Below are 21,030 nucleotides of genomic sequence, written 5' to 3'. Positions count from 1 at the left end.
TTAACGTTATCGATTAAAACGCCATAATAATTAAGAATTTTAAATTTAAATTTAATTTTAATACTCCTTAAGAAATTATTAAGAGTTTTAGAAGTTCGTAATAAGTTCCTATATATTATTTTCGTATCCGTAATCTTTTTATTTAATAAAATACTTTTTATATCCTTTTTTAATTTGGTAATCGATAACTCGTTTAACCTCGTATTTTAATTTATTAAATTCGATAATAATATAATTTTTAGTATATAAGCTTTTAAATACCGGCTTTAAAAGTAAAATATAAAAAACTAAATAGCATCGCATCGTATTTAAGAGTTTTAATTTAAAATTAATTAATAAAACTTTTTTAATAATTTTAAAAGGTCTAAGTTTTTTATAATCTAACTTATCGCTTAATCGCTTTATTTTAATATTATAATAAAAAAAATATACACTATTTCCTTTTTTTAAAATTAGTTTATTAATCTTTAATTTATCGATATATTTTTTTATACGTTACTATATAAACTTAAAATCTAAAAAGGCTTTTTTTTAAATCTTTTTAAATTTATTTACGTTTATTACGGCTTTTATAGCTTATAATCCTTCGTATATTTCTCTATATATAATTAATTAAAATCCGTAATTAAAATAAAAAAAGGATTCTTTTATATTTTTGCTAACTACGCTATTATATACAAACTAAGCTATTAATAATAATATTACCTAATTATCTTAATCGTAATTTATATAATAATAAAAATATATCTCGAAAATCTAATTAATTCTTTCTATTTATCTATCGGTTTATAGATAAAAAAAAGTTAATAATTTATAATTTATACCGAGCTACGAAATTAAAAATCTTTAAAACTTAACGGTAAATAGCTTATTTTTATCGGAAACTATTTCCTTAAACAAACTATAATTAGTAATAATTATCTTAAGAAAAGTATATACTAATTCCTTAATATTACTTACTTCTTTATATAATATAAAATAAATAAATTTAATAAGTCGGTCGATAATAACTAAAATACTATCGTACTATATATTTATTAATAGTTTTTTAAACTTTAGTAGTTTAATAATAAAGTCCCAAAAAATTAAATACTATACCTTTAAGGGTATTAATAATAGTTATAGCTCTCTATAAAGCTTATAAGGGCTATTCTTATTTTTCTTATAAATATCGTAGTCTTTAATAGCCTTAGTAACTTTTACTTTTATAACGGTTTTATTATAATATTAATAAATCCGTTTTTATATTTTTATAATACTTTAATAACCGTACGCTTAAGTATTATAAACTTTTATAATAAGTTTAAAAGTTATTTTTTTAAATAGGTTAATATTAACTTTTTTAGCTATTATAAAGAGTTTTATAATAAGTATAAGATTACTATTATCGTCGTATTTAAAAATTATTTATATTTCCTTAGGGATTATAACTTTGTAATTAAGTCGTTTATTAAAAGCGTTTATTTTACCGTTTTCTAAACTTTTTTAATAAATAATTTAAAAATTAAATTTTAATAAAAATTCGCTCTATTTAATTTATTATTTATTCAAATTCTTATTTATTATAAAGTTTATAAGGTTTTTATAATCTATATAAATAATAATTTTATATTTAGTTCCTAAAAGTTATAATCTTTATTTTTTAAAAATTTCGATTATAATTATTAATTTTTTATTATAAATTTACTAATTTAATTTTATTTTATAGAACGCTTTAAAATAAAATATATAAAAGTAAAGTACTCCTTATTAATCTCGTTATTTTAAAATAGCTCTTATAGTAAAGTCCGAAGCGTTGGTCTCGACTTCGAACGGTTTCTTTAAGTCCGGAATTATAATTACTAATTCTAAAATAACTAAATTTTTAACTTTATTAAAAGCTTTTTTACATTTTTTATCTTAAATAAAAGTTATGTCTTTCCTTATTAAGTTATTAAAAGGTCTAATAATATTAGTATAGTTTTTAAAAAATTACTGATAGAAATTAATAAATCCTAAAAATAATTATACGTCTTTAACGTTAGTAAATATAAACTAATCCTTAATTACTATTACCTTAAATACTTATATATAGATTTATTTTAATATAATTATATAGCTAAAGAAATCCACTTTTTATATATAAAATTCGTATTTATCGAGCTTAGTAAAGAGCTTTATGTTTTAAAATTTCTAAAATACTACATAAACGTATTTTTTATATATTTCGAAATTAAAAAAAAAATAAGGATATCGTCGAAATAAACGACTATAAAAATATTAATATACTCTTTAAATACGTAATTAACTATTATTTAAAATATAATAAGTACGTTAATAAATCCGAAAGATATAACTAAATACTTATAAAGTCTTTTATGGGTTCGGAATATTATCTTTTATTCGTCTCTTTTTTTAATTTTAATCTAATTAAATACTCCTTTAAAATCTATTACGGTAAATTATTAAACTCTATATAATATTTCCTTAAATTCTATAGTAAAGGATAATAAATAGTAATTTTTTTTAATAATTTCGTTAAGTCTTTTATAATCGATTATAAATCTAAACTTCTTTTTATTTTTTTTAAATATAAAAAAAATTAGTACTCTTACTAAAGAGAATAATAGTCTAATATAACTTTTCTTAAGTCTATCATTAATATACTTATTAAGTTCGTCGTATTTAAATTAATTTATAAAATATAATAAATAAAACTTAGGTTATATTCCTTTTTTTAATTCGATTTTTATATCCTAACTATTATATTTTAGTAATTTTATTTCTTCTTTTAAAGCGAATAGTTTTATATAAATCCGATACTTTTTAAGTATAATTTAAAATAAATCCGATCCTCGATCGTCCGTATTGAGTACGAACATCCTAATAAGTTCTATTATTTTAATAAAAGCGATATATTTAATTTATTTTCGTTTATTAAGTATTATATAAAACTTATTTAAACCCTTTTTATTAAATCGTTTAATAACTAAGTTTATTTAATAAAATTAACCGATTCTCTAATCTATTTATAAATTATACTTTTATAACTACGAAATTCTTAAAATAACGTCGGTATTTCTAATCTCTATAATATCGTATTTTAATTATTTTAATTAATTATTAATATATATTATAAGGTATATAGTCTCTTAGTTAATATATCCATCGTTATAATTAACTTATTCTCTTTTTACTATTTGTAAAGTATATAAATTCGTTTTCCGTACCTATAATAATTTATATTTATTTACCGTTTTTAATAAAATAAAAATTCTTTAAACACCGCTATCGATAATAGTATTTATATTATATCTATTTATTTAAAATTTAAATTATAAATATTCCTTATCGGGGAGTATTATAAAATATAAAAACTTATCTATTTTAACCGCTTTTTGTTATTTTTTTATAATTAGCGTATTTAATTTTTTAATATCTTAAAAGCTAATACCCGTCTTTTTTTTATAAACTATTCGTAATTAGTTATTAAATCGGGACGCTTTTATTTTTTAATAAATAAATATAGTATATTAATAATATCGTAAATATCGTTTATTTCTTTATTAATAAGTTCTCTCCCCCTAAAAAATAATTTATAATTTCTAAATATTTTAATATTAAATTATATATCTAGAATATATCGGTTATATAAGTAGTTTTTTAAGTCCTTAATAAGCTAATCTAGTTCTCCTTAAAAGCTTATAAATTCTTATTATTTTAACTATTTATTTAAATCGGCTTCCTTTTTAATAATAAAATCGTTAATATCGAGTAATATCCTATAATTAATTTTTAATTAAGTACGTTATTAAATGACGTCGTAAGGTTCGTTTAAATTATAAAACGATTATTAATTTATTAATTATTTATAATCTAATATATTAATATTATTTAAAAAAGGGTCGTAATCTAGTCTTTTGGTACTAAATTCTATAAATATATCGTCAATAGTTTCTTTATTTAAATTATTTAATTTAGTATTTTCTTTAAACGTAAGAAAGTTTTATTTTAAATAGATTATATCGTCTTTTATTATTATTTCGAGTTATTTATATATTCGCTATTTTAAAATAATAAAAACTATTTTTATAATTAAATATTAAGGAATATAAACGTCTACTATATAATAGGCCTCGCTTAGTTCCTTAATATATTAATAATAACGTTCTTCTAATATCTAAGGTCCGTATATTAAATATATAATATCTATTTCTTTATTAATTTCGTATTCTAATTAAAAAAGGTTTTCTTTTATTTTAACTTCTAATCGTTTTTAAAATCGTTATTAAAATAAAGCAAATATTACTTTTACGTTTAGTCGCTTTTTCCTTAATAATTAGCTAATTTTATAATAATTAATTAATATATAGATATAATTTTTATTATAATCTTCTATTATTAAAAAACGATATTCATAATATTAAATTATTTTATTAAATATTCGTCGTATTATATAAATAAATTTATTTAAAATCCGTATTTTATAAGCTAAGATCTCGTTTTTTAATTAAAATAGGTCGTTTTTATTTTTAGTTATTATCTTTTTCTTTAATTTATTTCTTATTATTATAAAAGTTTATGTTTAGTTAAAAAAACTAATAAGTTATATTTTAACTATTTCGTATATTATTAATAATATTTAAATATACTCTTTATTATAATCTTCGATAATCTTTAAGTATTAAACTACTTTTTATTTATTTATTATAATAAAGGTCCTATTAAAGGGTTTCTTAAAATACTATCCTAATTATTTTTTATTATTTTGGTAAATAAGGTAGTTATTATTATAATATACGGTCTAGGAGAGTAATTTATAAAATATTTTTTTAAAAATAATATTAATTTATTTCTTAAAAATAAGTCGTTATTAAATTCGTTTAGGCTATTTATAATTTTTAACTATATATTTTAATTTATCGTAATTATAATATTTAAATTCTTTCTTTTAATAGGATTAGTTTCGTTTCGCTATATTAAGGTTTATAAATCCGCTATATTATCTATAAATAATAATTTATTAAAAGTTATTATTCCCGTTATAACGGTGTCTTTAGTTAAAGTTATATTAAAGTTACTATTAATACTTACGTCCTAAATTAAATTCCTATCGTTATTCTTTTTTTTCTTTTTTTCTTTTATAAAAACGGTTATCGATTTTAATTATAAGTTTAATATATTAAAAAAAATCGTTTAGTTCGTTAATTTTAATAAGTTCGTCCTTAACCTTATCCTTCAATCCTTAATAAAATATAAAAATTTTAATATCGTTAATAAAATTAAATTAAGTATTAAAGCGTTTAAACTTAATTAAATAATCTTTTATTAATTTAATCTATCGGAATTATAATATATCGCGCTTAGCTTATCGTTTTTTATTTAAATTTTAAAAAAGCGATTTAAAAACTTTTTTAAACTTATCGAAATTATAATAAATATTTTATATTTTAGTAAAATATTCGTTAAAGGTTTCTTTTTTAAAATACTTTTTTTAAAAAAGTTCGAACTATTTAAAAACTTATTTTTTAAAAAAGCTAGCGGCGTATATAACCTTTTTAATTTTATTATTAAAGTTTTTTTAATAAAAGTTTTAAAAGTTTTTAATTTAAATTAAAAATCCTTTTAAAATTCTAAAGGTCTTATTAAAAATAATAAATATGTTAAATTTAAGCTTTTATTGTCCTTTATTAAAAAAGGTAATAATAATATTAATAGTATTTTAAAACGTATTTACTTAATCGGCGAAGTTTAAAACTTTTTAACGTTCGTTTTTAAATCTTTTAAATATAGTATTAAATATTCTTTATATTTCGATAATATCGCGGTCGTTCTTAACTTAAACTTTTATTAATTAAATAATAATAGTATTAAAAAGGTTTGTTAGTTTTTTATTACGTTAAATATTTTAGTTAACGACGTAGCGTATTTAAGTATACGTTATTTTATTAAAGACCGCGTCTTTATTAAAATTATATTTAACGTTAAGTATTTTTATATCTTTTTTAATTTAGGCTAGCTTAGTATTTAAAGTTTAAAATTTTTTATTTTTATTAAAAAAGGATTTGATAAATATCGTTTATACTATTTAATAAGTTTTTATAAAATCGACTTATTAAATAAGAATAATTAAAATATTATAACTAACTAATCGTAATAAAATTTATATTAATAAAAATCGGGGCTACGATATTTATAAATAGTAATCGTTATAAAAATAACTTTAATAAAACTATTATTTATAAATCGTAAAATAAATAAAGCTTTAGTAATTAATCGTAATTTTATTAAATAAGTTCTTAATAAAAATAACTAAAAATAATTGTTAGATTTAATATAAAAATTAATTATTAAAAAAGCTATAAAAATCTATTTTTAAGCTTAGCTCGGGCTATTTTATATATAAATTTTAATTATAAATATATTTTTTATAATATTTTATTTACTATTATTTAACCGTTTATTAAGCGGTTATCTATTTTATATTTTTATAATCGCTCGTCCTATTTATTTATAAACGTTCGTTTTTTATTTTATTATACGATCGTGGTTATATAACTTATTTATAGTTCTTCCGTCCCGAGGGAGGCCGTCTAAATTCTTATTATTATATATATAGTGTAGTAGCCGCCGCAGGTCCTGTGGGGCAGGGCCCTGGTCTAGCAATGCGTGTTGGGTCGTAACACACAAAGCTGAGCCAAAGACGTTGCACCCACTGCAGGCTTTCAAGTCACTAGTATAGATCGGTTCGAGTTGCCACAATAAAGTGTCAGATTGAGTCATGTGACTGGGAAGATTTGGCAGTGCTCTTCTGGGAGTCGGTTCTCTGCGACTCAAACTTGATCGCTGGCCGAGCGGCCTGCATGTGGAAACCAAGTGGTACCCGGCAAAGTGGAGAAACATGGAGAAGGCAAACCATTGCCTGCCGGAACGAGAACCGTACCCTCCACGTGGGATCAACGGCTGCAGCACGCTGAAATTTTCGGGACGTTTAAGCAAAGGACTGACTGGTGAGTGGGGGGAGCGCCTTGTAGCCCGATGCTGGAATCATATCTCACGCCTCGCTCGGAAAACGCTTGACCGCGGTTCTGGTGTGATACCCTGGAGTCTCTTACTTGGGATGTACCATGGCATGTTGGCTCATACCTTGGACATCATGAGGTCCAGGTTGACAATTAACAATGTCGGCCTTGAAACATATGTAAGTCAAAGACCTTCCGCAAATGGAGATCCTGAGGTCGTTTAGACCACGAGGGGGTCGCGACAAATGAGAAACTTTTTTGATGAGATTGGCTTTATTCAAAGCCATATGACGCGTGCAGAGCACAATAAACACCGTTCGCAGTTGTGTCGACTTGATTTCATTCACAGTTAGTGATATCGATTTATACTACAGACATGGAGTATTGGATCGTGTGACCAGATATTCCAGCCCCACCGTATCTGACCCGAGTCTTACTGGATGAACAGTCTTTTCCGCTCCCAGCCGATGACAAAGTGATGGCGTGAAAATGGGACAATCGCAGTATCTTGCGTAAAAATATCGATTCCCCGGAGGCGGTTCAGCCAACCTTCCATGGCTTATGGCCGTGGCCCGTGGCTCATAGCTTGTGTTAGTGAGTTGCCAGTTCTCCACTATGGGGGCAAATAGCGAATCGTAATTCAACCATTTCAACCGCTGGCATCGTAGCACTATGATCTACCAGACGAGCAATTCCAGCGAGACATGTGGTTCTCGGCAGGCTAGCCCAGATGGATGGCAAACCCAAGAAACTGTTCTCCTCACTAGCGCTTAATTTTCCCCATGCCATGTTCCCCGTGGGGACTGCTGTCACTGGCATCGTCCGATGGAGAGGTCCAGGTTATTCGGAAACGAGCCCATGGCTGGCTGGAACCTCCTCATGAAATTTGTATAAAGTCGCCAGGATCGGTCTTTTTGATTATTGAGCGGAAATTCTTTCGAAACATCCAAAATCATCCCTTTATTTCTCAAGTCCGCGACGTATTCCTCGGGCCTTGCTCATTTCCACAATGGATACCAAATCAGCAGAGGCGGCAACAGTCGTCGCTCACGACCACATCGAGAAGCTCGCACCTGCAGACGAAGTCGCCGTGTCCAAGGCCACTGAGAAGCAAGATTTGACACCCAAGCAACAATATCAGCGTCTCTTGACAAACCTCAAGCAAGACAAGCGATATGTCTTTTGGGCCCTGTACGTTATGTCCCTCGTCTTCGGATGGGGTTACGATTCTGGACTCTCCGGCGCCGCCATCGCCTTCCCCGAGTTCCGAAAAGCCTACGGAGATTACTACCAGGTGGGAGACCAATATGTTATTCCCGCCCTCTGGCAATCTCTCTGGAACGCGGCCAGCACCATCGGTCAGGTCTTTGGAGCCTTCCTGACCGGCCAATTCGCCGACATCGTTGGCCGAAGAGCCGTTCTCTGGACAGCCGTTGGACTGTCCCTCTCCTCCTCGTTTGCGCTCGTGTTCGCTCCAAGCTTACCAGTCCTCTTTGTCTCCAAACTCCTCCTTGGGTTTTCAGTCGGCCTATCAACCGTCACACCTCCTCTCTACGTTACTGAAAATGCGCCCCCAGCTCTCCGAAGCTCCCTCAGCTCGTTAACCAACGTCATCATCGTTCTTGGATTCTTCCTCTCTTCCATCACCGCTTGGGGTTCTTCCAAGATTGACGGCCAATGGAGCTATCGCCTAGCGTTTGCCATGACTTTCCTCGTCCCGACGCTCTTCATGATTGTTCTGCCGTGGCTGCCCGAGTCTCCGGTATGGTATGTCAAGAAGAGTAGAGATGACGACGCACGCAAGGCAATCTTCAGGCTCTACGGCAAGAATGTCGACGTTGAGGAGAGGCTCAGCTTCATCAAGTCCGAGCTCGAGCTTGCGGCGGGAGAAGCCAATATGGCCAAGCAAACAAGCTGGAGGGCAATTTTCTCCAAAGAGCACCGCTTTCGGACTCTAGTTGCGGTTCTCGGATTGCAGTCGCAGAACTTCTCTGGCGGCTACTTCGCAAGTGAGTCTTTGTCACATCACTTGTTCCGAGGATCATCATGCTAATGTATCCCTTCCAGACACATACCAAACCTACTACTTCGAACTCATCGGCCAGTCAGATCCATTCGGACTTACTGCGATCTCCTCCACTCTCCAATTCCTTTCGAACTGCGTCGCAGTCACAGTTTCCGATGTTCTCCCTCGCCGAAAGTCCCTGATTGGCGGCGGCGCATTCCTGTGCTGCTGGTCAATCATCATCGGCGGCACGTCTCTCGCTGGAACCGCCAACTACTCGGCAAACATGGCTCTTCTCGCATTCATGATCACATGGTCAATGCTATACACCGCGACAGTGGGGTGCTTTGGTTGGGCCGTCGCTCAAGAGACGGCTTCGCAAGCCACAAGACCAAAGACCATTGCGTTCAGTCTCGTGTGCCAGCAGCTCACAGCCCTTTTGCTGTCATCGGTATTCCCCTTCTTCATCAACCCTGATCAGCTGAACTGGGGCGGCAAGATCATGTTCCTCTTTGTCGGCGCTGAGGTGTTTGTTCTCGGGCTTCTCTTCTTCTTCCAACCCGAGACGAAGAACAGAACCTACCAGGATATCGATCACATGTACGCTCAGGGAATTCCGGCGAGGAAGTTTAGCGACTACGTTGTGGTTGATGGAGTGGCTGTCAAGAAGTCCACTTCGTAATAATAGAGAAACGCTGCCACGCGGCGAAGGGGAGGATTTAAGTCTATTTTCATGTTTTTCAATATTCCACGGAACAATAGCTGAGTGCAGTACGGATAGATTCCCAAGGTCCCAAAATATAGCCTAATTTCTTCAAAAGGATTGAGGAGAAATAGTACGCTAGTGATGCAAGACCCTTGCTTGGGCTAGTTCCAAAAAACGTCCCTGTAGGGTGCGGAGAGTGCGGAGTCTAGCCATAGATCCGGAGAAGTTCTGCCCAGGAGGCGAGGAAACCCCATACCCTTGCCGCCATTTCAACCATCCTGCATGACCTTTTCTCTGATCTCCTTCACCTCCTCACGGTCCCTTGTGGTATCAGTGATATGCATCATGTCACAGGAATCCAACTTCCGGGCTTCGAAGAGGCCATCTAAAGTTCGACAGGCCTGTGACCCTTGTCGCTCGCGCAAAATCCGCTGCGATGGATGTTGGCCCTGCGCCAACTGCCAGGAGACGATCCTGGAGTGCACGTACGTAGCGGTGCCGAAGAAGACGGGACCGAAAGGACCACGTCATGCGCGGAGATCTCTTCATCGGCGGCAGACTGTGCCAGTAGCCGTACACCACGATGCAAATAGACAGACTGGAGATGAGACTCGGACGAGGGCACCACCAGTCACGCCACCATCACCGGTTCATACGGCGGATCAAAGAGACGATAGGTTTCAACACTCCCCTCTAGTATCTGCGGACGTAATAAAGTGGTGTCTCGATGCTTTCTTCAGACACAAATACCCGCTTACACCCATCCTACATCGTCAACAGGTGGAGGAATGCACAAAAGACCTCTCAACCTCGGCCGAGAAATACGGACTCATGACAGCTTGCTCTGCCGTCATCTCTCTCTCGCCCGAGATATTACCACCTCCAAACCCGACGCCACTCTCATCTCCCGACACCCTAGCTCCTGTCCTCCCGACAACCGAGTTCCTCATCTCAGAAACCCTTCGCGCAAGGCGTTATTGCGATCTCGCCGAGCATCAGTCCCTACTCCACGCGCAAACCTCCTTCTTTCTCTTCTCTGCCTTCTTCTGTATGGACAACGACAACGCGGCTTGGTTCTATCTACGAGAGTCCATCACCATCCTTCAGACGCTCCGCCTACACGAGGAAGCCACGTATAACGACATCACCGACCCGGTCTTAGCCACGTACGCTCGGCGCATGTTTTGGGTTCTGTTCATCACCGAGAGGGCGTACGCGCTGCAGAGACATCGGCCGTTGACGCTGCAGAGCACCCTGGGTCTTCCCACCGTTGACCCGCTTAGTGCAGACGCCGCGATTCTTCCCGGCTTCCTCGATCTCATCTCTCTCTTCCGGCACTTTGATACAGATTTCATAGCGACTTGGAACTCGTCCACACCATCCACGACATCGCCTTCAGAAGCAACAGACCCGGAACATCTCTCGAAACTACAAACCGTCCTAAAGTACGCCATCCCGAGCGTGTCAAACTACTCTGAAATGCAGCAAGCCGACCTCTTGATCTCCCGGCAGTGGCTCAAAGTCATCGTGTGGAAGCTATGCGTATCCAAGACGCTGTTGTCCATCTTAGACAGCGAGGACAGCATGTCACTGAGCTATCCTACCGCCGTTGCCCGCGACGTCGTACTCATTTCGCGGCTGCTGCCAACCAAGGCCTTTGAGGCTAATGGTGTCGGCATATTAGAAAAGGTGTTTGATGTAGGTTGTTCACTCGCAGATCTGATATCTCTCGGCCCTGCGACGAACCAGTGGTCCGCTATGCACGTCGGTCAGATCGATATCCTGATGGAGATTGTAAGGATAGTTGATACAACCCTTGGTGGAAGCTACAGGCACCTGGATATGTTGTATCACAAGGCAAACTATTGCCTCCTGATGAATGTGGACAGAAATCTAGCTCCGGCTGGGTGCTTGGAGGAAAATGGGCTTGAGGAAATCCTCGAAGAAGAAATCCTCGAATAATGATGGAGTGACTAGGTCGTTCCACTTACAGTACTTAAGGAGTTATCTTTCTCTTCAGACGTGCTGATTCTACGTGCGTTATGATCCTGGCAGCTCGTCTGCACCTCCATTCCTCACAAGGCAACCTGAATAATGCTCAATCTCAGACGCTCAGCATAGGTCAAGCGCCAGGGATCTTTTTGTTAGCAGTGGCTCATGTGAGTGTAGATGCAGCGAAGCTTCACTTCCGCGCTTATATAAGGTACCTCGAGAACTTACCGAACCGGCTGCACCGGATTCTTGAATGCCGTAACGGGAACGAGGGCCACAACCGCAAACAGCTTGTACAGTGCTGTTAATGCAACAAACTAATGGCCTGGCAAAGTTCTAGTCACAATGGGGTACTGAATATAATAATATCAACGACCTGGTAGAGGAACTCATTGTCGTTAGCCCAGGTCCTTTGCAGACCATTTGAGCCTTTGGTATGGTCCATACCAAAGGCTCAATCACTGTGGCGACATAATGAAGTGCGCATCATCACTTAGTCCTTACATGAAGACAGTTTTTTAAAACTGAACTCTTTTACATTACGTTGATTATGCTATGGCTGCATGCCAAAGTAAATTCCACTGCGAAGATAATTAAACTCCAGTCAACCAACACACTATAATACGGTGGAGAGTGCGCCCGACTATGTAGCTCACGAATTTTCAGCCCCTTGTCCTAAGGCTAAGCCCTGACTTGAGCCGACTATCCGTTCTTTCGTTTCCTTCAACTGCTTGTATATGGCCATTGGGGTGGCACAAAGCATGTGCCCATTTGCCAAGACGTGCAACCGGCATATTTCGCATGTGGGGGCGGTGTCTGACTGGAATAGCGCAGAGGGTGGCACTTGGAGGTTCGTAAAGCGCCTCTTCTCTCTTACTTTGTTAGGAAGGGTACGTCTGTCCACGAGATTTGACATGAGGCCAGAACTCAGACGACACCATTCTGGATCCCAACTGACCAGATCGGCCAGGAGAAGACCAAAATGACGGGAGTTATAACTTGCATACCCGTCTTTCAAGTCTAAAGTCTAGGATAGTCCAGTAGAGCAGCATAACCACGCTGATTGAAACGCCTTTTTTACCTCAAGCAGGGCCTTGTCCGTGCCTATCTTAATAATCTTTTATTAATTTCAACTCAACCCTCGTTCTGCACTCAGAGACACACCATAAGGCTAATGCACGCGGAAAAATTACACGTATGGTTTACACTTGTCTCCTGGCTCCGTAATCTGTTCAAAGTTTGGATGAAATCTTGTCTTCGATCGAAGCATCATGATATCTGAGGTGCCTTGTGCTTCCGATGTGCATCAAACCCGAACACCACCCAATGCATCTTCAAACACCTCAAAGTTGCCTTCATTCTTCCGGTCATAAACCGCAAACCAAACTTCCCTCCACCACCCACCTCCAAACTCGGCCTCCCCTAGCACCTCAAGCCAACAGTTGACAATCTCCTCGGGAGGGTTCCTAAACGCACCACACCCCAACGCGCCCAGCACAAGCAGACTGTGCCCTCGACTCGCCGCCATCCTCAAGCAAAGCCGCATCTTGCTCATCGTGAGCGTCCGGTCGCTCGCCTTTGCGAATTCAAACACATCCTCGATCCCCGCCGACGTCGTCCTCTTGCGCGATTTGACCTCTGGCCTCCGAATCGCCGCAATGCTGAGGACACTCACGACAGGCAAATCATCGTACGCGACCCGCGGCACGAGAAGCTTATGACCGCTCGCCATATCGCCCCGGATGACGACGACATCAGGCGTGTAAACTCCCCCGCGGCGCTTGAAGGGATAGTACCGCTTATGCAGGCTCAGATACAGCGACGAGCGATAACACAGGGCCTCCTCCTGCGCGATAGCGCCCTTCAACCACCCGCCGCCGGCGTGGATATCCGACGCCATATTGAGCACCGCCACACGCCCGCCGTCGGGCCGCCGCGCGGCGAGGTCGATTGCCGCGTTGAGCGAGTCCGCGTTGATGATCTTGATCTTTGCGCGCGGGGTGTGGCCCGGGCAGGCGGAGGATTTGAGAGGCGGGAGGTAGTCCAGGTGCAGGTCTTCTGATTTGGAGGCGCTGATGTTGGGGAGGTGGGAGAGGATCTGGGGGAGGGCTGCGCGGGTTTCTGCTGCGACGGCGGCGAGGGATGGGCTTGAGCGGTCGCTTTTTTGTGAGGAGTTCGTGGTGGCTTGTGATGAGGATGAGGGTCCCGAGGCTGGTGATGAGGACTGCGTTGATGCTTGCTGATTGTGCTGGCGAGGTTTCTGCTGTTGTCCGCCGCCGTTCTTAGAGAAGGCGAATTCGAAGAGGTTGCTCTGCCGCGACATCGTGTGATGTTTTTTGTGTCATGGAGGCACTGTTCAATCGTGGAAGTTGACCAAAGTCTTGAGAGGAGACCAACGTGAGATATTGAGGTGGATGCCTAGCGTCCGAATGAGACGGGATGCGCCTATAAGCGCGACCCCTGCTGCGGGGTTCCTTGTTCGGTCGGTTGGCGTGGTATTTTAATGGAAATCTTCTTCAGCCCCGAGATTTACAAGGATGTCGTTTGCCAATTGACAGAATAGCATGTGAGGCAAGGTAGGAATTAATTAGTTGACGGGTGGAGAAGAGCTCGAGGTGGTGGATTGAGAGAAAAGAAGGTCGGTGATATTGAAGTCCGCTGTTTGACCGCGGTGGTTCACTTAACGCGCTAGGTGCTCTCCAACCGTTTGGACACACGTGCAACGAGCCGATGACAAAATGAACAAATGGCAAGAGTAAAGAAGGCGGTAATAAGAGACCCGTATCACGGCGCTGAGCGATGATTCGCACCTCGTTGGTGCGCACCTGTACTGATTGGGATATTACGATCTTAGTAATGCTCTTTCTTGTTTTCTTCTAGACCACCTCAGCACAATGTCCGCTCGATATGTATCAATTCCGAGTTTCAGGCATGGGTATCATTTCAGATTTTGTCTAGACAGATTTATACATGTTGTTACATAGCTTTACATCCTCCCACGTGCCTCTGATATCTCAACGGACAACTTCAAGCTCGCGTCTTGATGGCACCCTCGGGAATCGCTTCTTCAGCCTCAAACTTGCGCGGAATAAGGCCCTCAGCCATGTCGATCGCGCTCTGCATATCGTTCTTGTTGAACAAGAATAACCCCTGAATCGCAGCCGTACTCGTGAATCGGTGCGCCGTCTCCCCAGTTCCGTTCCCGAATAACCCGAGGTCCTCCAGCCTCTGCAGGAAACGTTCCCGACCGGCCCCGTCTGTGTCCACATCGCCGTAGAAGCGACCCCACATCAGTCCCGCTTGGTATTTTGTGGCCTCGCCAATGCGCATCATCATGTCCACGCGTCCCGGTCGGATCAGCGCGGGATCAAGTCGCTCGATATGATTCGTTGTCAGGAACGCGATGCGCTCCTCTCCCGCAGCCAAGCCATCGAGCGCGTTGAGCAGACCAGAGAAGGTCACGCTGGCGCCGCTGTACCCGTCAGCGTCACGCTGCCGCCGGTTGACAAACGCCGAGTCCGCGTCTTCCAGCAGTAATATGCTCCGGCGCGGCAGCTTCGTCAAGAGATACGCTAGCTTGTCGTCCGTCATGCCCATCTCGCTGAGGTTGATCATGGCCACGCTAAAGTCCAGCTCGCCGGCGAGAGACTGGATGAAGGAGCTCTTGCCGCTGCCGGGGGGTCCGAACAGCAGATATCCGCGACGGTAGGGGATGCCGCGGTCGACGTACCACTGCTGGCGCCCGAGAAAGTCCTTGACGTCGTCCACGATGCCCTCCTTTACGCCCTCGTCTAGGATGACCGAGCCGAGGGGGCGCTTCTTCCGAGGATCACCGAGGGGCGCCCACTCCATGCCCCTGGCAGAGTACACGACCGTCTTGCCCTCATTCGCCTTGGCTGCCAGCGCGTGCGCCTCGCCAAACACGTCCTCGAAAACGTGACGGTGCGCCCAGAGCGTCGTCAGCTGCACGATCTCGTGCGGCTCGCCCGTGTTCATGTTGGCCGTGTTGTGCTTCTCGCGGTTGATGGCAATATACGCATTCTTATGCTTGACGATATGCCGGCCGTAGCCAGGCTGCAGGAAAAAGTGCGCATTCGTCGGGCTGTTGGCGCCGCGCTGGGTCGATGTCGTCGTCGAAACGGAGAGGTTGTGGATCCGGGTGATGCGTGAGGCGATGAAGCCCGCCTGTTCGCGTGGCTGCGACAGCCAGGCGAGGATCCAGGGGTAGGCCGGGTCCTGCTTGCTGATCTCGACGTTGACGAGGAGGCGGCGGCGGGCGGCTCCGGCTGCGACGACGACGCCCTTGCGGCCGAAAGCGGCGGCGGCGCCTAGGCTGGCGAGGCCGATGCCGCCGGCGAAGAGGGGGTTGTTGAAGAGGGCATCGAGATTGAGCAACGAGGTCGGGACGGATGACGCTGCTGCTGCTGTCGCTGTCGATGCTGTCGTTTCGGTCGAGGACATTACGGACGGCGGTTGTGGTGGCTCCGGTGTCGCATCGCGCGATGTTTGAAGCGACTGTTGAGAACTGAGAAATGTACGGGACGAATTTTTGAGACGAGACGGACCCGACGGGAGCTTCTGCAGGGATGCCGGAGCCCAAGGTGCTGTGGAAAATTCCCGGGTCGCAGTGGAGGCTTGGGGGGCCCACCCCTGTCGCCGACCGCTGTGAGAACCCCTGCCGGTCATTCCTTGACGGCTCGGGGTACATGTGACAGACGTTCCCCAGCTTCATCAAATTTGATATCTTTCGTCACTGAACATCTCAACTTCAATTTGCACTCCCAAGTGAATCAACATTTTGCAAACACCCATGCCAATCCATGGAGAAGTGCCACAAGCTTGTCAATGCGCCATGGCCGACGGCCGATTTCGTGGACCTCTCAGCATCATCGCGCGAGACAACAGACAAGGCCACTAAATGTTTAATGCCGGGACCGTCAACGGTCGGTCGATATTCGATGATGCCGATGCCTCGAACGGACTTCATTCCCCTGTGGATCCACCAAAGACGTTATCGCTTCTCGCTGTCGCTGCTTGGCTGCATCTACGGCAATCTGGCAGCCGCACCCTAGCTCTGAGACAAAGCAGACCAATGTCGTCAGATGGCTTGCTCGGGACGAGCCTAGAGAGGATTTTCTCTGCGCCGTGAAACCATAGACTACGCTAATCAGGCCCCGTACAGGCTCGTAAAGGCCTTGACTTGATCGCCCGGGGTGTTTGCGCCGGACTGTTTGTTGATCGATTTATAATCAGTTGCCGTCACGGCCAGTTCACTAATCACTCGACTCACCTCAAGGTTTCATCTTCGGGCAATCGCAACAAGTTCTGAATTGAACTTGCATTTCTCCAAAACCTATATCTGTCTCGATAGTTTAGGTCTCCCACTGGCAAAAAGCTACCAAAGTTCAATGGCATCACAAACAGCTCCTCGCTCCTCGCAGGAGACTCAAACTCCTGACACTGACCAGGACCACCTCCAGCAAGATTCAGAGAAACAGGGACCTCCGTCGGGCGGCATCGACCCGTCAGCAAGCCCACCGTGCAACGATGGGAAAAGCAAGCCGGAATGGAACTGGGACACAGACTCTCATAACCCCATGAACTGGCCATTGGCATACAAGATAAGACAAGTCGTCATGCTTTCCCTCGCTGCCTTCACCGCGTAGGTAATCCTGCCTACACATTTTGGAGAGAACCAATGAGTTTTGACAACCTGACAGAAGCTTGGGGACCTCCATCATCAGTCCCGCTCGTGCCCAGCTCGTCGAGGAATTCGGCGTGACCATGACGCAGGCAATCGTCCCGTTATCGATGTATGTCTTCGCACTCGGTCTAGGTCCTGTCGTAGGCGCTCCATTGTCGGAGACGGTGGGCCGGCATCCCGTCTATCTCGTCAGCCTCCCTCTGGGTGGGCTTTTCACTCTAGGCGTGGGCTTCTGCCGCAGTTTTGCCGGAATCTGTATTCTGCGGTTCCTCGCAGGGTTCTGTCTCTCTCCCAGCTTAGCGATCGGAACGGGTACCATCAACGAGACGTACAGGCTCTCGGAACGAGCGCTGCCGTCGACGGCGTACATCCTTATGCCATTCCTCGGTCCGGGACTGGGGTAAGTCTGCGAGTCCTCTATTTCGTCTTTCACGCTTGTTGACATACATGAATAGCCCAGTGATTGGAGCCTTTGTGGTGAACCGCAAGGGCTGGCGATGGACGCAGTGGACCCTGCTCTTCTTCATCGTCACCGCCACGATATCCACCTTTTTCAGCAAAGAGACCTACCATACCGTACTCAAGCGTCGGCGCGAAGCACAGCTGGGCCTTCCCCTGGACCCGCTGCCACCAACAAGCCAGCGTATCCGGAACTTCGCAACGACGGCGCTGACTCGACCTGTACGCATGATGTTCACAGAGCCCATCGTCTCCTTCATCTGCCTGTACGTGGCGTGCGAGTTCGCGACCCTCTTCTCCTTCTTCGCAGCGCTGCCGTACGTGTTTAGCACCGTGTACGGCTTCGGTATCGAGCAGCAGGGCCTGGTCTTCATCTCCATCGCGGTCGGCTGCGTCTTAGGAGCCTTGACCGTCATCTTCTGCAACAGGGTCATCTATATGCCGCAGACGAAGAAATTCCCCGCCCATCGGACTCCGCCAGAGTACCGGTTATACCCGGCCCTGGTCGGGAGTATCGGGCTGCCGCTGGGGCTCTTCTGGTTTGGGTGGACTGCGAGAGAGGACATTTCTTGGGCAAGTCCTGTCGTCGCCATTGTGCCGTTTGCTTGGGGAAACATTTGCCTCTTTGTTAGCACGATACAGTACCTGGTCGATGTGTATCAGGGGACAACGATCGCCAGCGCCGCGAGTGCGAGTAGCCTGGCTAGGTACTTGCTTGCAGGCGCATTTCCGCTATTTATTGTCCAGAGTAGGCTATCCACGCTATGCAAAAGTTGTGACAAGTGCTGACGTGCTTTCATCTAGTGTATACGAATCTAGGCATCGGGTGGGCGAGCAGTTTGTTGGGGTTCATTGCCCTAGGGTTGCTGCCAGTCCCCTGGGCTTTCTTCAAGTTCGGTAAGACCATTAGGGAAAAGAGCAGGTTTGATACGGTCAAGTTTTGATGGAACTACAAAGATACATATGATGATGAGAGATCAAATAACTTAATGATACGGCTCTTCACCACTGACCATATGCTGACGTTGCTGAGGAAATGTGACGGCTCGGGCTGGCCCGAAGATGGGGATCGGCGGCGTGGAGCTCTCTTCTAGCCGGGGAAATGCCCGATCGTGCCGACGTAAATGGGTCCTCCCGAAACGGGAGTTTTGGGAGGAGGGAGGGGGTCGCTGTGGAACCCAAACTGTGACCCTTTGGGCGTTGGCTCATTGAGAACGGCTACCAGGATGAACTGAGCAGGGTTGTCGTGACGAACCAAGCGCAATGGCATGAAACAAAAACAGGGGCATGTGGAGGGGTTATCTCTGTTGGTATCGGAATGAGGGGGAGGGGAAGAAGAGAGAAAGTCTTTATGTTCCTGTCAAATTGCTGCAATGCTTTAGAGACTCGGAGTCTTGGAAGGGGGCGTCGCATGTTTCGACCAGACATGGACATGAGACGCGCAATTCTCTGAAGAACTACCCATCCGCTTCATGGTGCCCCCGTTCGGTGTCCTCCCTCGGCTGGGGCTGTGCCGATGTCACTTTTCCTGGGCGTCCAGGGCGGCCGGCACCCCGAGAGCACCGAGATGTCCCAAGACAAAATCGCGCACCGCGGCAAAACGGCACTTATTTTATTTTTGCTAGTGAGAGCATCACCGGCGATCAGAGATACCTCTTGGTGTGCCCTTGGTATACTCTTGGCCTGGCCAGGTATCCGGCCAATGGGCTATTACGCAACATCTCTGCCGGTGGCGCGGTTTCTTCAGGCCAGACGAGAGGGGGGCGACCTTGGCGCGCATCAGTTGCTGCGCTTTGTCTTTTGGGCTGTTTCTCTGAGGGTGGCTTTTTTTTTTTCTCCGTCTCTAGTGTTGCTCAGCCGTCTCATTCTTTAAGCGGCGGTTGGCCTGCAGCACCAAGCCTAATAATGTTTCTGTCGTGGCGGCCTAGTCTCTCACTCCTCCAACGACGTCTGTTGAAGTTTCATCGCGCCTCCCTTTACAATGTTGCACCTACATCCATTGCGATAGCTTCACACTATCCGCCCATTGACAACATCCAGCGATATCTTCAGCTCGACGATACGAACCACCTCATCAGACTCTTCCCCCTGACGACTGCTACTTCTCGCTCAACCACGCAAAGTACACAGGAGTAGCTGACGTCACGATCTGCTCCCTAGCAACCGTCCCTCCCTCTTTCCAAGTTGATCAGGATCCCGCAACTTGGGCAACACGGCCAGTCCTATTGAAGGGTCTTGGACTTTTCCTTTTCATCGCGCGGCTCTGCTTATGCGACTCTGACTTGCATCGCCAACCATTGCCCAATTGCCGGGGTATGAGGGCCACCACCTTCATGACGACCTCACCACACCACATCCCACTCACCTCGAACGCCTCAACCACCAATCACAGCCAGCAGAACCAAACATGTTCCTCCCCTCACCGCGCATCAGGCGCCTATTCATCCTCCTCTTCCTCGCCTTCCTCGTCGGCAACGCCCTCTTATTCCTCGTCCTGCCCTACGACAACCCCCTCGTCCTGGCCTTCCACTTCAACGTCGCCGGCGTAAGCAACTGGTGGCGCGGCTCCGGCACGGAAAAGGACGCCTGGCTGTACGAGCCGGCCAAGTTCCCCATCGACTACCGCACCGACGTCGGCTTGCTCGTCAAGACGGGCTACGGCACCCGCCACCGCCTCGCGGCGCAGCTCGAGGCTTTCGACCTCACGGCGCGGGATGCCGATGCTTTCGTGGTCGTCGGCGACTGGACCCCGCGCGAGAACGGGACGATGGCGGGCGTGAGGGTTCACGATGCCATTGGCGGCGTCATGGCGATGCCAGAGATGAGGGCGCATCACGGTGCGCCAAAGTTTAAGGAGTATCTGGCTCTCAAGGATGCCGTGCAAAAGGGGGAGGATGCCAAGGCTACTGAGATTGGCCAGGGGGGGTGACGGTGGGAGGGGGGGGGTGAGGGGGGGGGCGGGGAGGGGGGGGGAGAACGGGGGCGAAAAGGTTAGGTGGTGTCGGGCTCTAAAAGAGGGCGTGGAAAAGGGGGGGGAGGGCAAGGCTAATGGGAGGGGCGAGGGTTTTGGGGGGGATTTGGATGGGGTTAGGGTAAATTGGTTTTTTTCCCTTCCTTTTTTTTTTTTTTTTTTTTTTTTTTTTTTTTTTTTTTGGTTTCCTGA

General features: G+C 42.8%; 7 protein-coding genes across 7 annotated transcripts; 5 read left to right on the top strand and 2 right to left on the bottom strand.

Annotated features, from left to right (window-relative positions):
* Positions 1 to 8,010: 8,010 nt before the first annotated feature.
* Positions 8,011 to 9,688, top strand: CORC01_12426 (uncharacterized protein; the record flags this gene model as incomplete). The annotated part of the gene is made up of 2 exons (XM_022624047.1): positions 8,011 to 9,010; positions 9,069 to 9,688. The coding sequence occupies 2 exons, from the start codon at positions 8,011 to 8,013 to the stop codon at positions 9,686 to 9,688; spliced, it is 1,620 nt and encodes a 539-aa protein (XP_022469427.1).
* Positions 9,689 to 9,994: 306 nt separating this feature from the next.
* CORC01_12425 (uncharacterized protein) lies at positions 9,995 to 11,674 on the top strand (the record flags this gene model as incomplete). The annotated part of the gene is made up of 1 exon (XM_022624046.1): positions 9,995 to 11,674. One exon carries the CDS (start codon positions 9,995 to 9,997, stop codon positions 11,672 to 11,674), a length of 1,680 nt encoding a protein of 559 aa, XP_022469426.1.
* A 1,336-nt stretch (positions 11,675 to 13,010) lies between these two features.
* On the bottom strand, positions 13,011 to 14,027 carry CORC01_12424 (uncharacterized protein; the record flags this gene model as incomplete). Its single annotated transcript, XM_022624045.1, has 1 exon — positions 13,011 to 14,027. One exon carries the CDS (start codon positions 14,025 to 14,027, stop codon positions 13,011 to 13,013), a length of 1,017 nt encoding a protein of 338 aa, XP_022469425.1.
* A 704-nt stretch (positions 14,028 to 14,731) lies between these two features.
* On the bottom strand, positions 14,732 to 16,165 carry CORC01_12423 (uncharacterized protein; the record flags this gene model as incomplete). The annotated part of the gene is made up of 1 exon (XM_022624044.1): positions 14,732 to 16,165. One exon carries the CDS (start codon positions 16,163 to 16,165, stop codon positions 14,732 to 14,734), a length of 1,434 nt encoding a protein of 477 aa, XP_022469424.1.
* Positions 16,166 to 16,524: 359 nt separating this feature from the next.
* On the top strand, positions 16,525 to 16,776 carry CORC01_12422 (uncharacterized protein; the record flags this gene model as incomplete). The annotated part of the gene is made up of 1 exon (XM_022624043.1): positions 16,525 to 16,776. The coding sequence occupies one exon, from the start codon at positions 16,525 to 16,527 to the stop codon at positions 16,774 to 16,776; it is 252 nt and encodes an 83-aa protein (XP_022469423.1).
* A 336-nt stretch (positions 16,777 to 17,112) lies between these two features.
* CORC01_12421 (major facilitator superfamily transporter) lies at positions 17,113 to 18,811 on the top strand (the record flags this gene model as incomplete). The annotated part of the gene is made up of 4 exons (XM_022624042.1): positions 17,113 to 17,366; positions 17,425 to 17,808; positions 17,864 to 18,615; positions 18,672 to 18,811. The coding sequence occupies 4 exons, from the start codon at positions 17,113 to 17,115 to the stop codon at positions 18,809 to 18,811; spliced, it is 1,530 nt and encodes a 509-aa protein (XP_022469422.1).
* A 1,463-nt stretch (positions 18,812 to 20,274) lies between these two features.
* On the top strand, positions 20,275 to 20,796 carry CORC01_12420 (glycosyltransferase family 31; the record flags this gene model as incomplete). Its single annotated transcript, XM_022624041.1, has 1 exon — positions 20,275 to 20,796. The coding sequence occupies one exon, from the start codon at positions 20,275 to 20,277 to the stop codon at positions 20,794 to 20,796; it is 522 nt and encodes a 173-aa protein (XP_022469421.1).
* Positions 20,797 to 21,030: the final 234 nt, after the last annotated feature.

The sequence above is a fragment of the Colletotrichum orchidophilum genome, assembly GCF_001831195.1.
Source record: "Colletotrichum orchidophilum strain IMI 309357 chromosome Unknown Scaffold_153.1, whole genome shotgun sequence".
Classification (NCBI taxonomy): Eukaryota; Fungi; Ascomycota; class Sordariomycetes; order Glomerellales; family Glomerellaceae; genus Colletotrichum; species Colletotrichum orchidophilum.
Note: the sequence above shows the minus strand (reverse complement) of the source record. Positions and strands in the feature narration are given on the sequence as shown.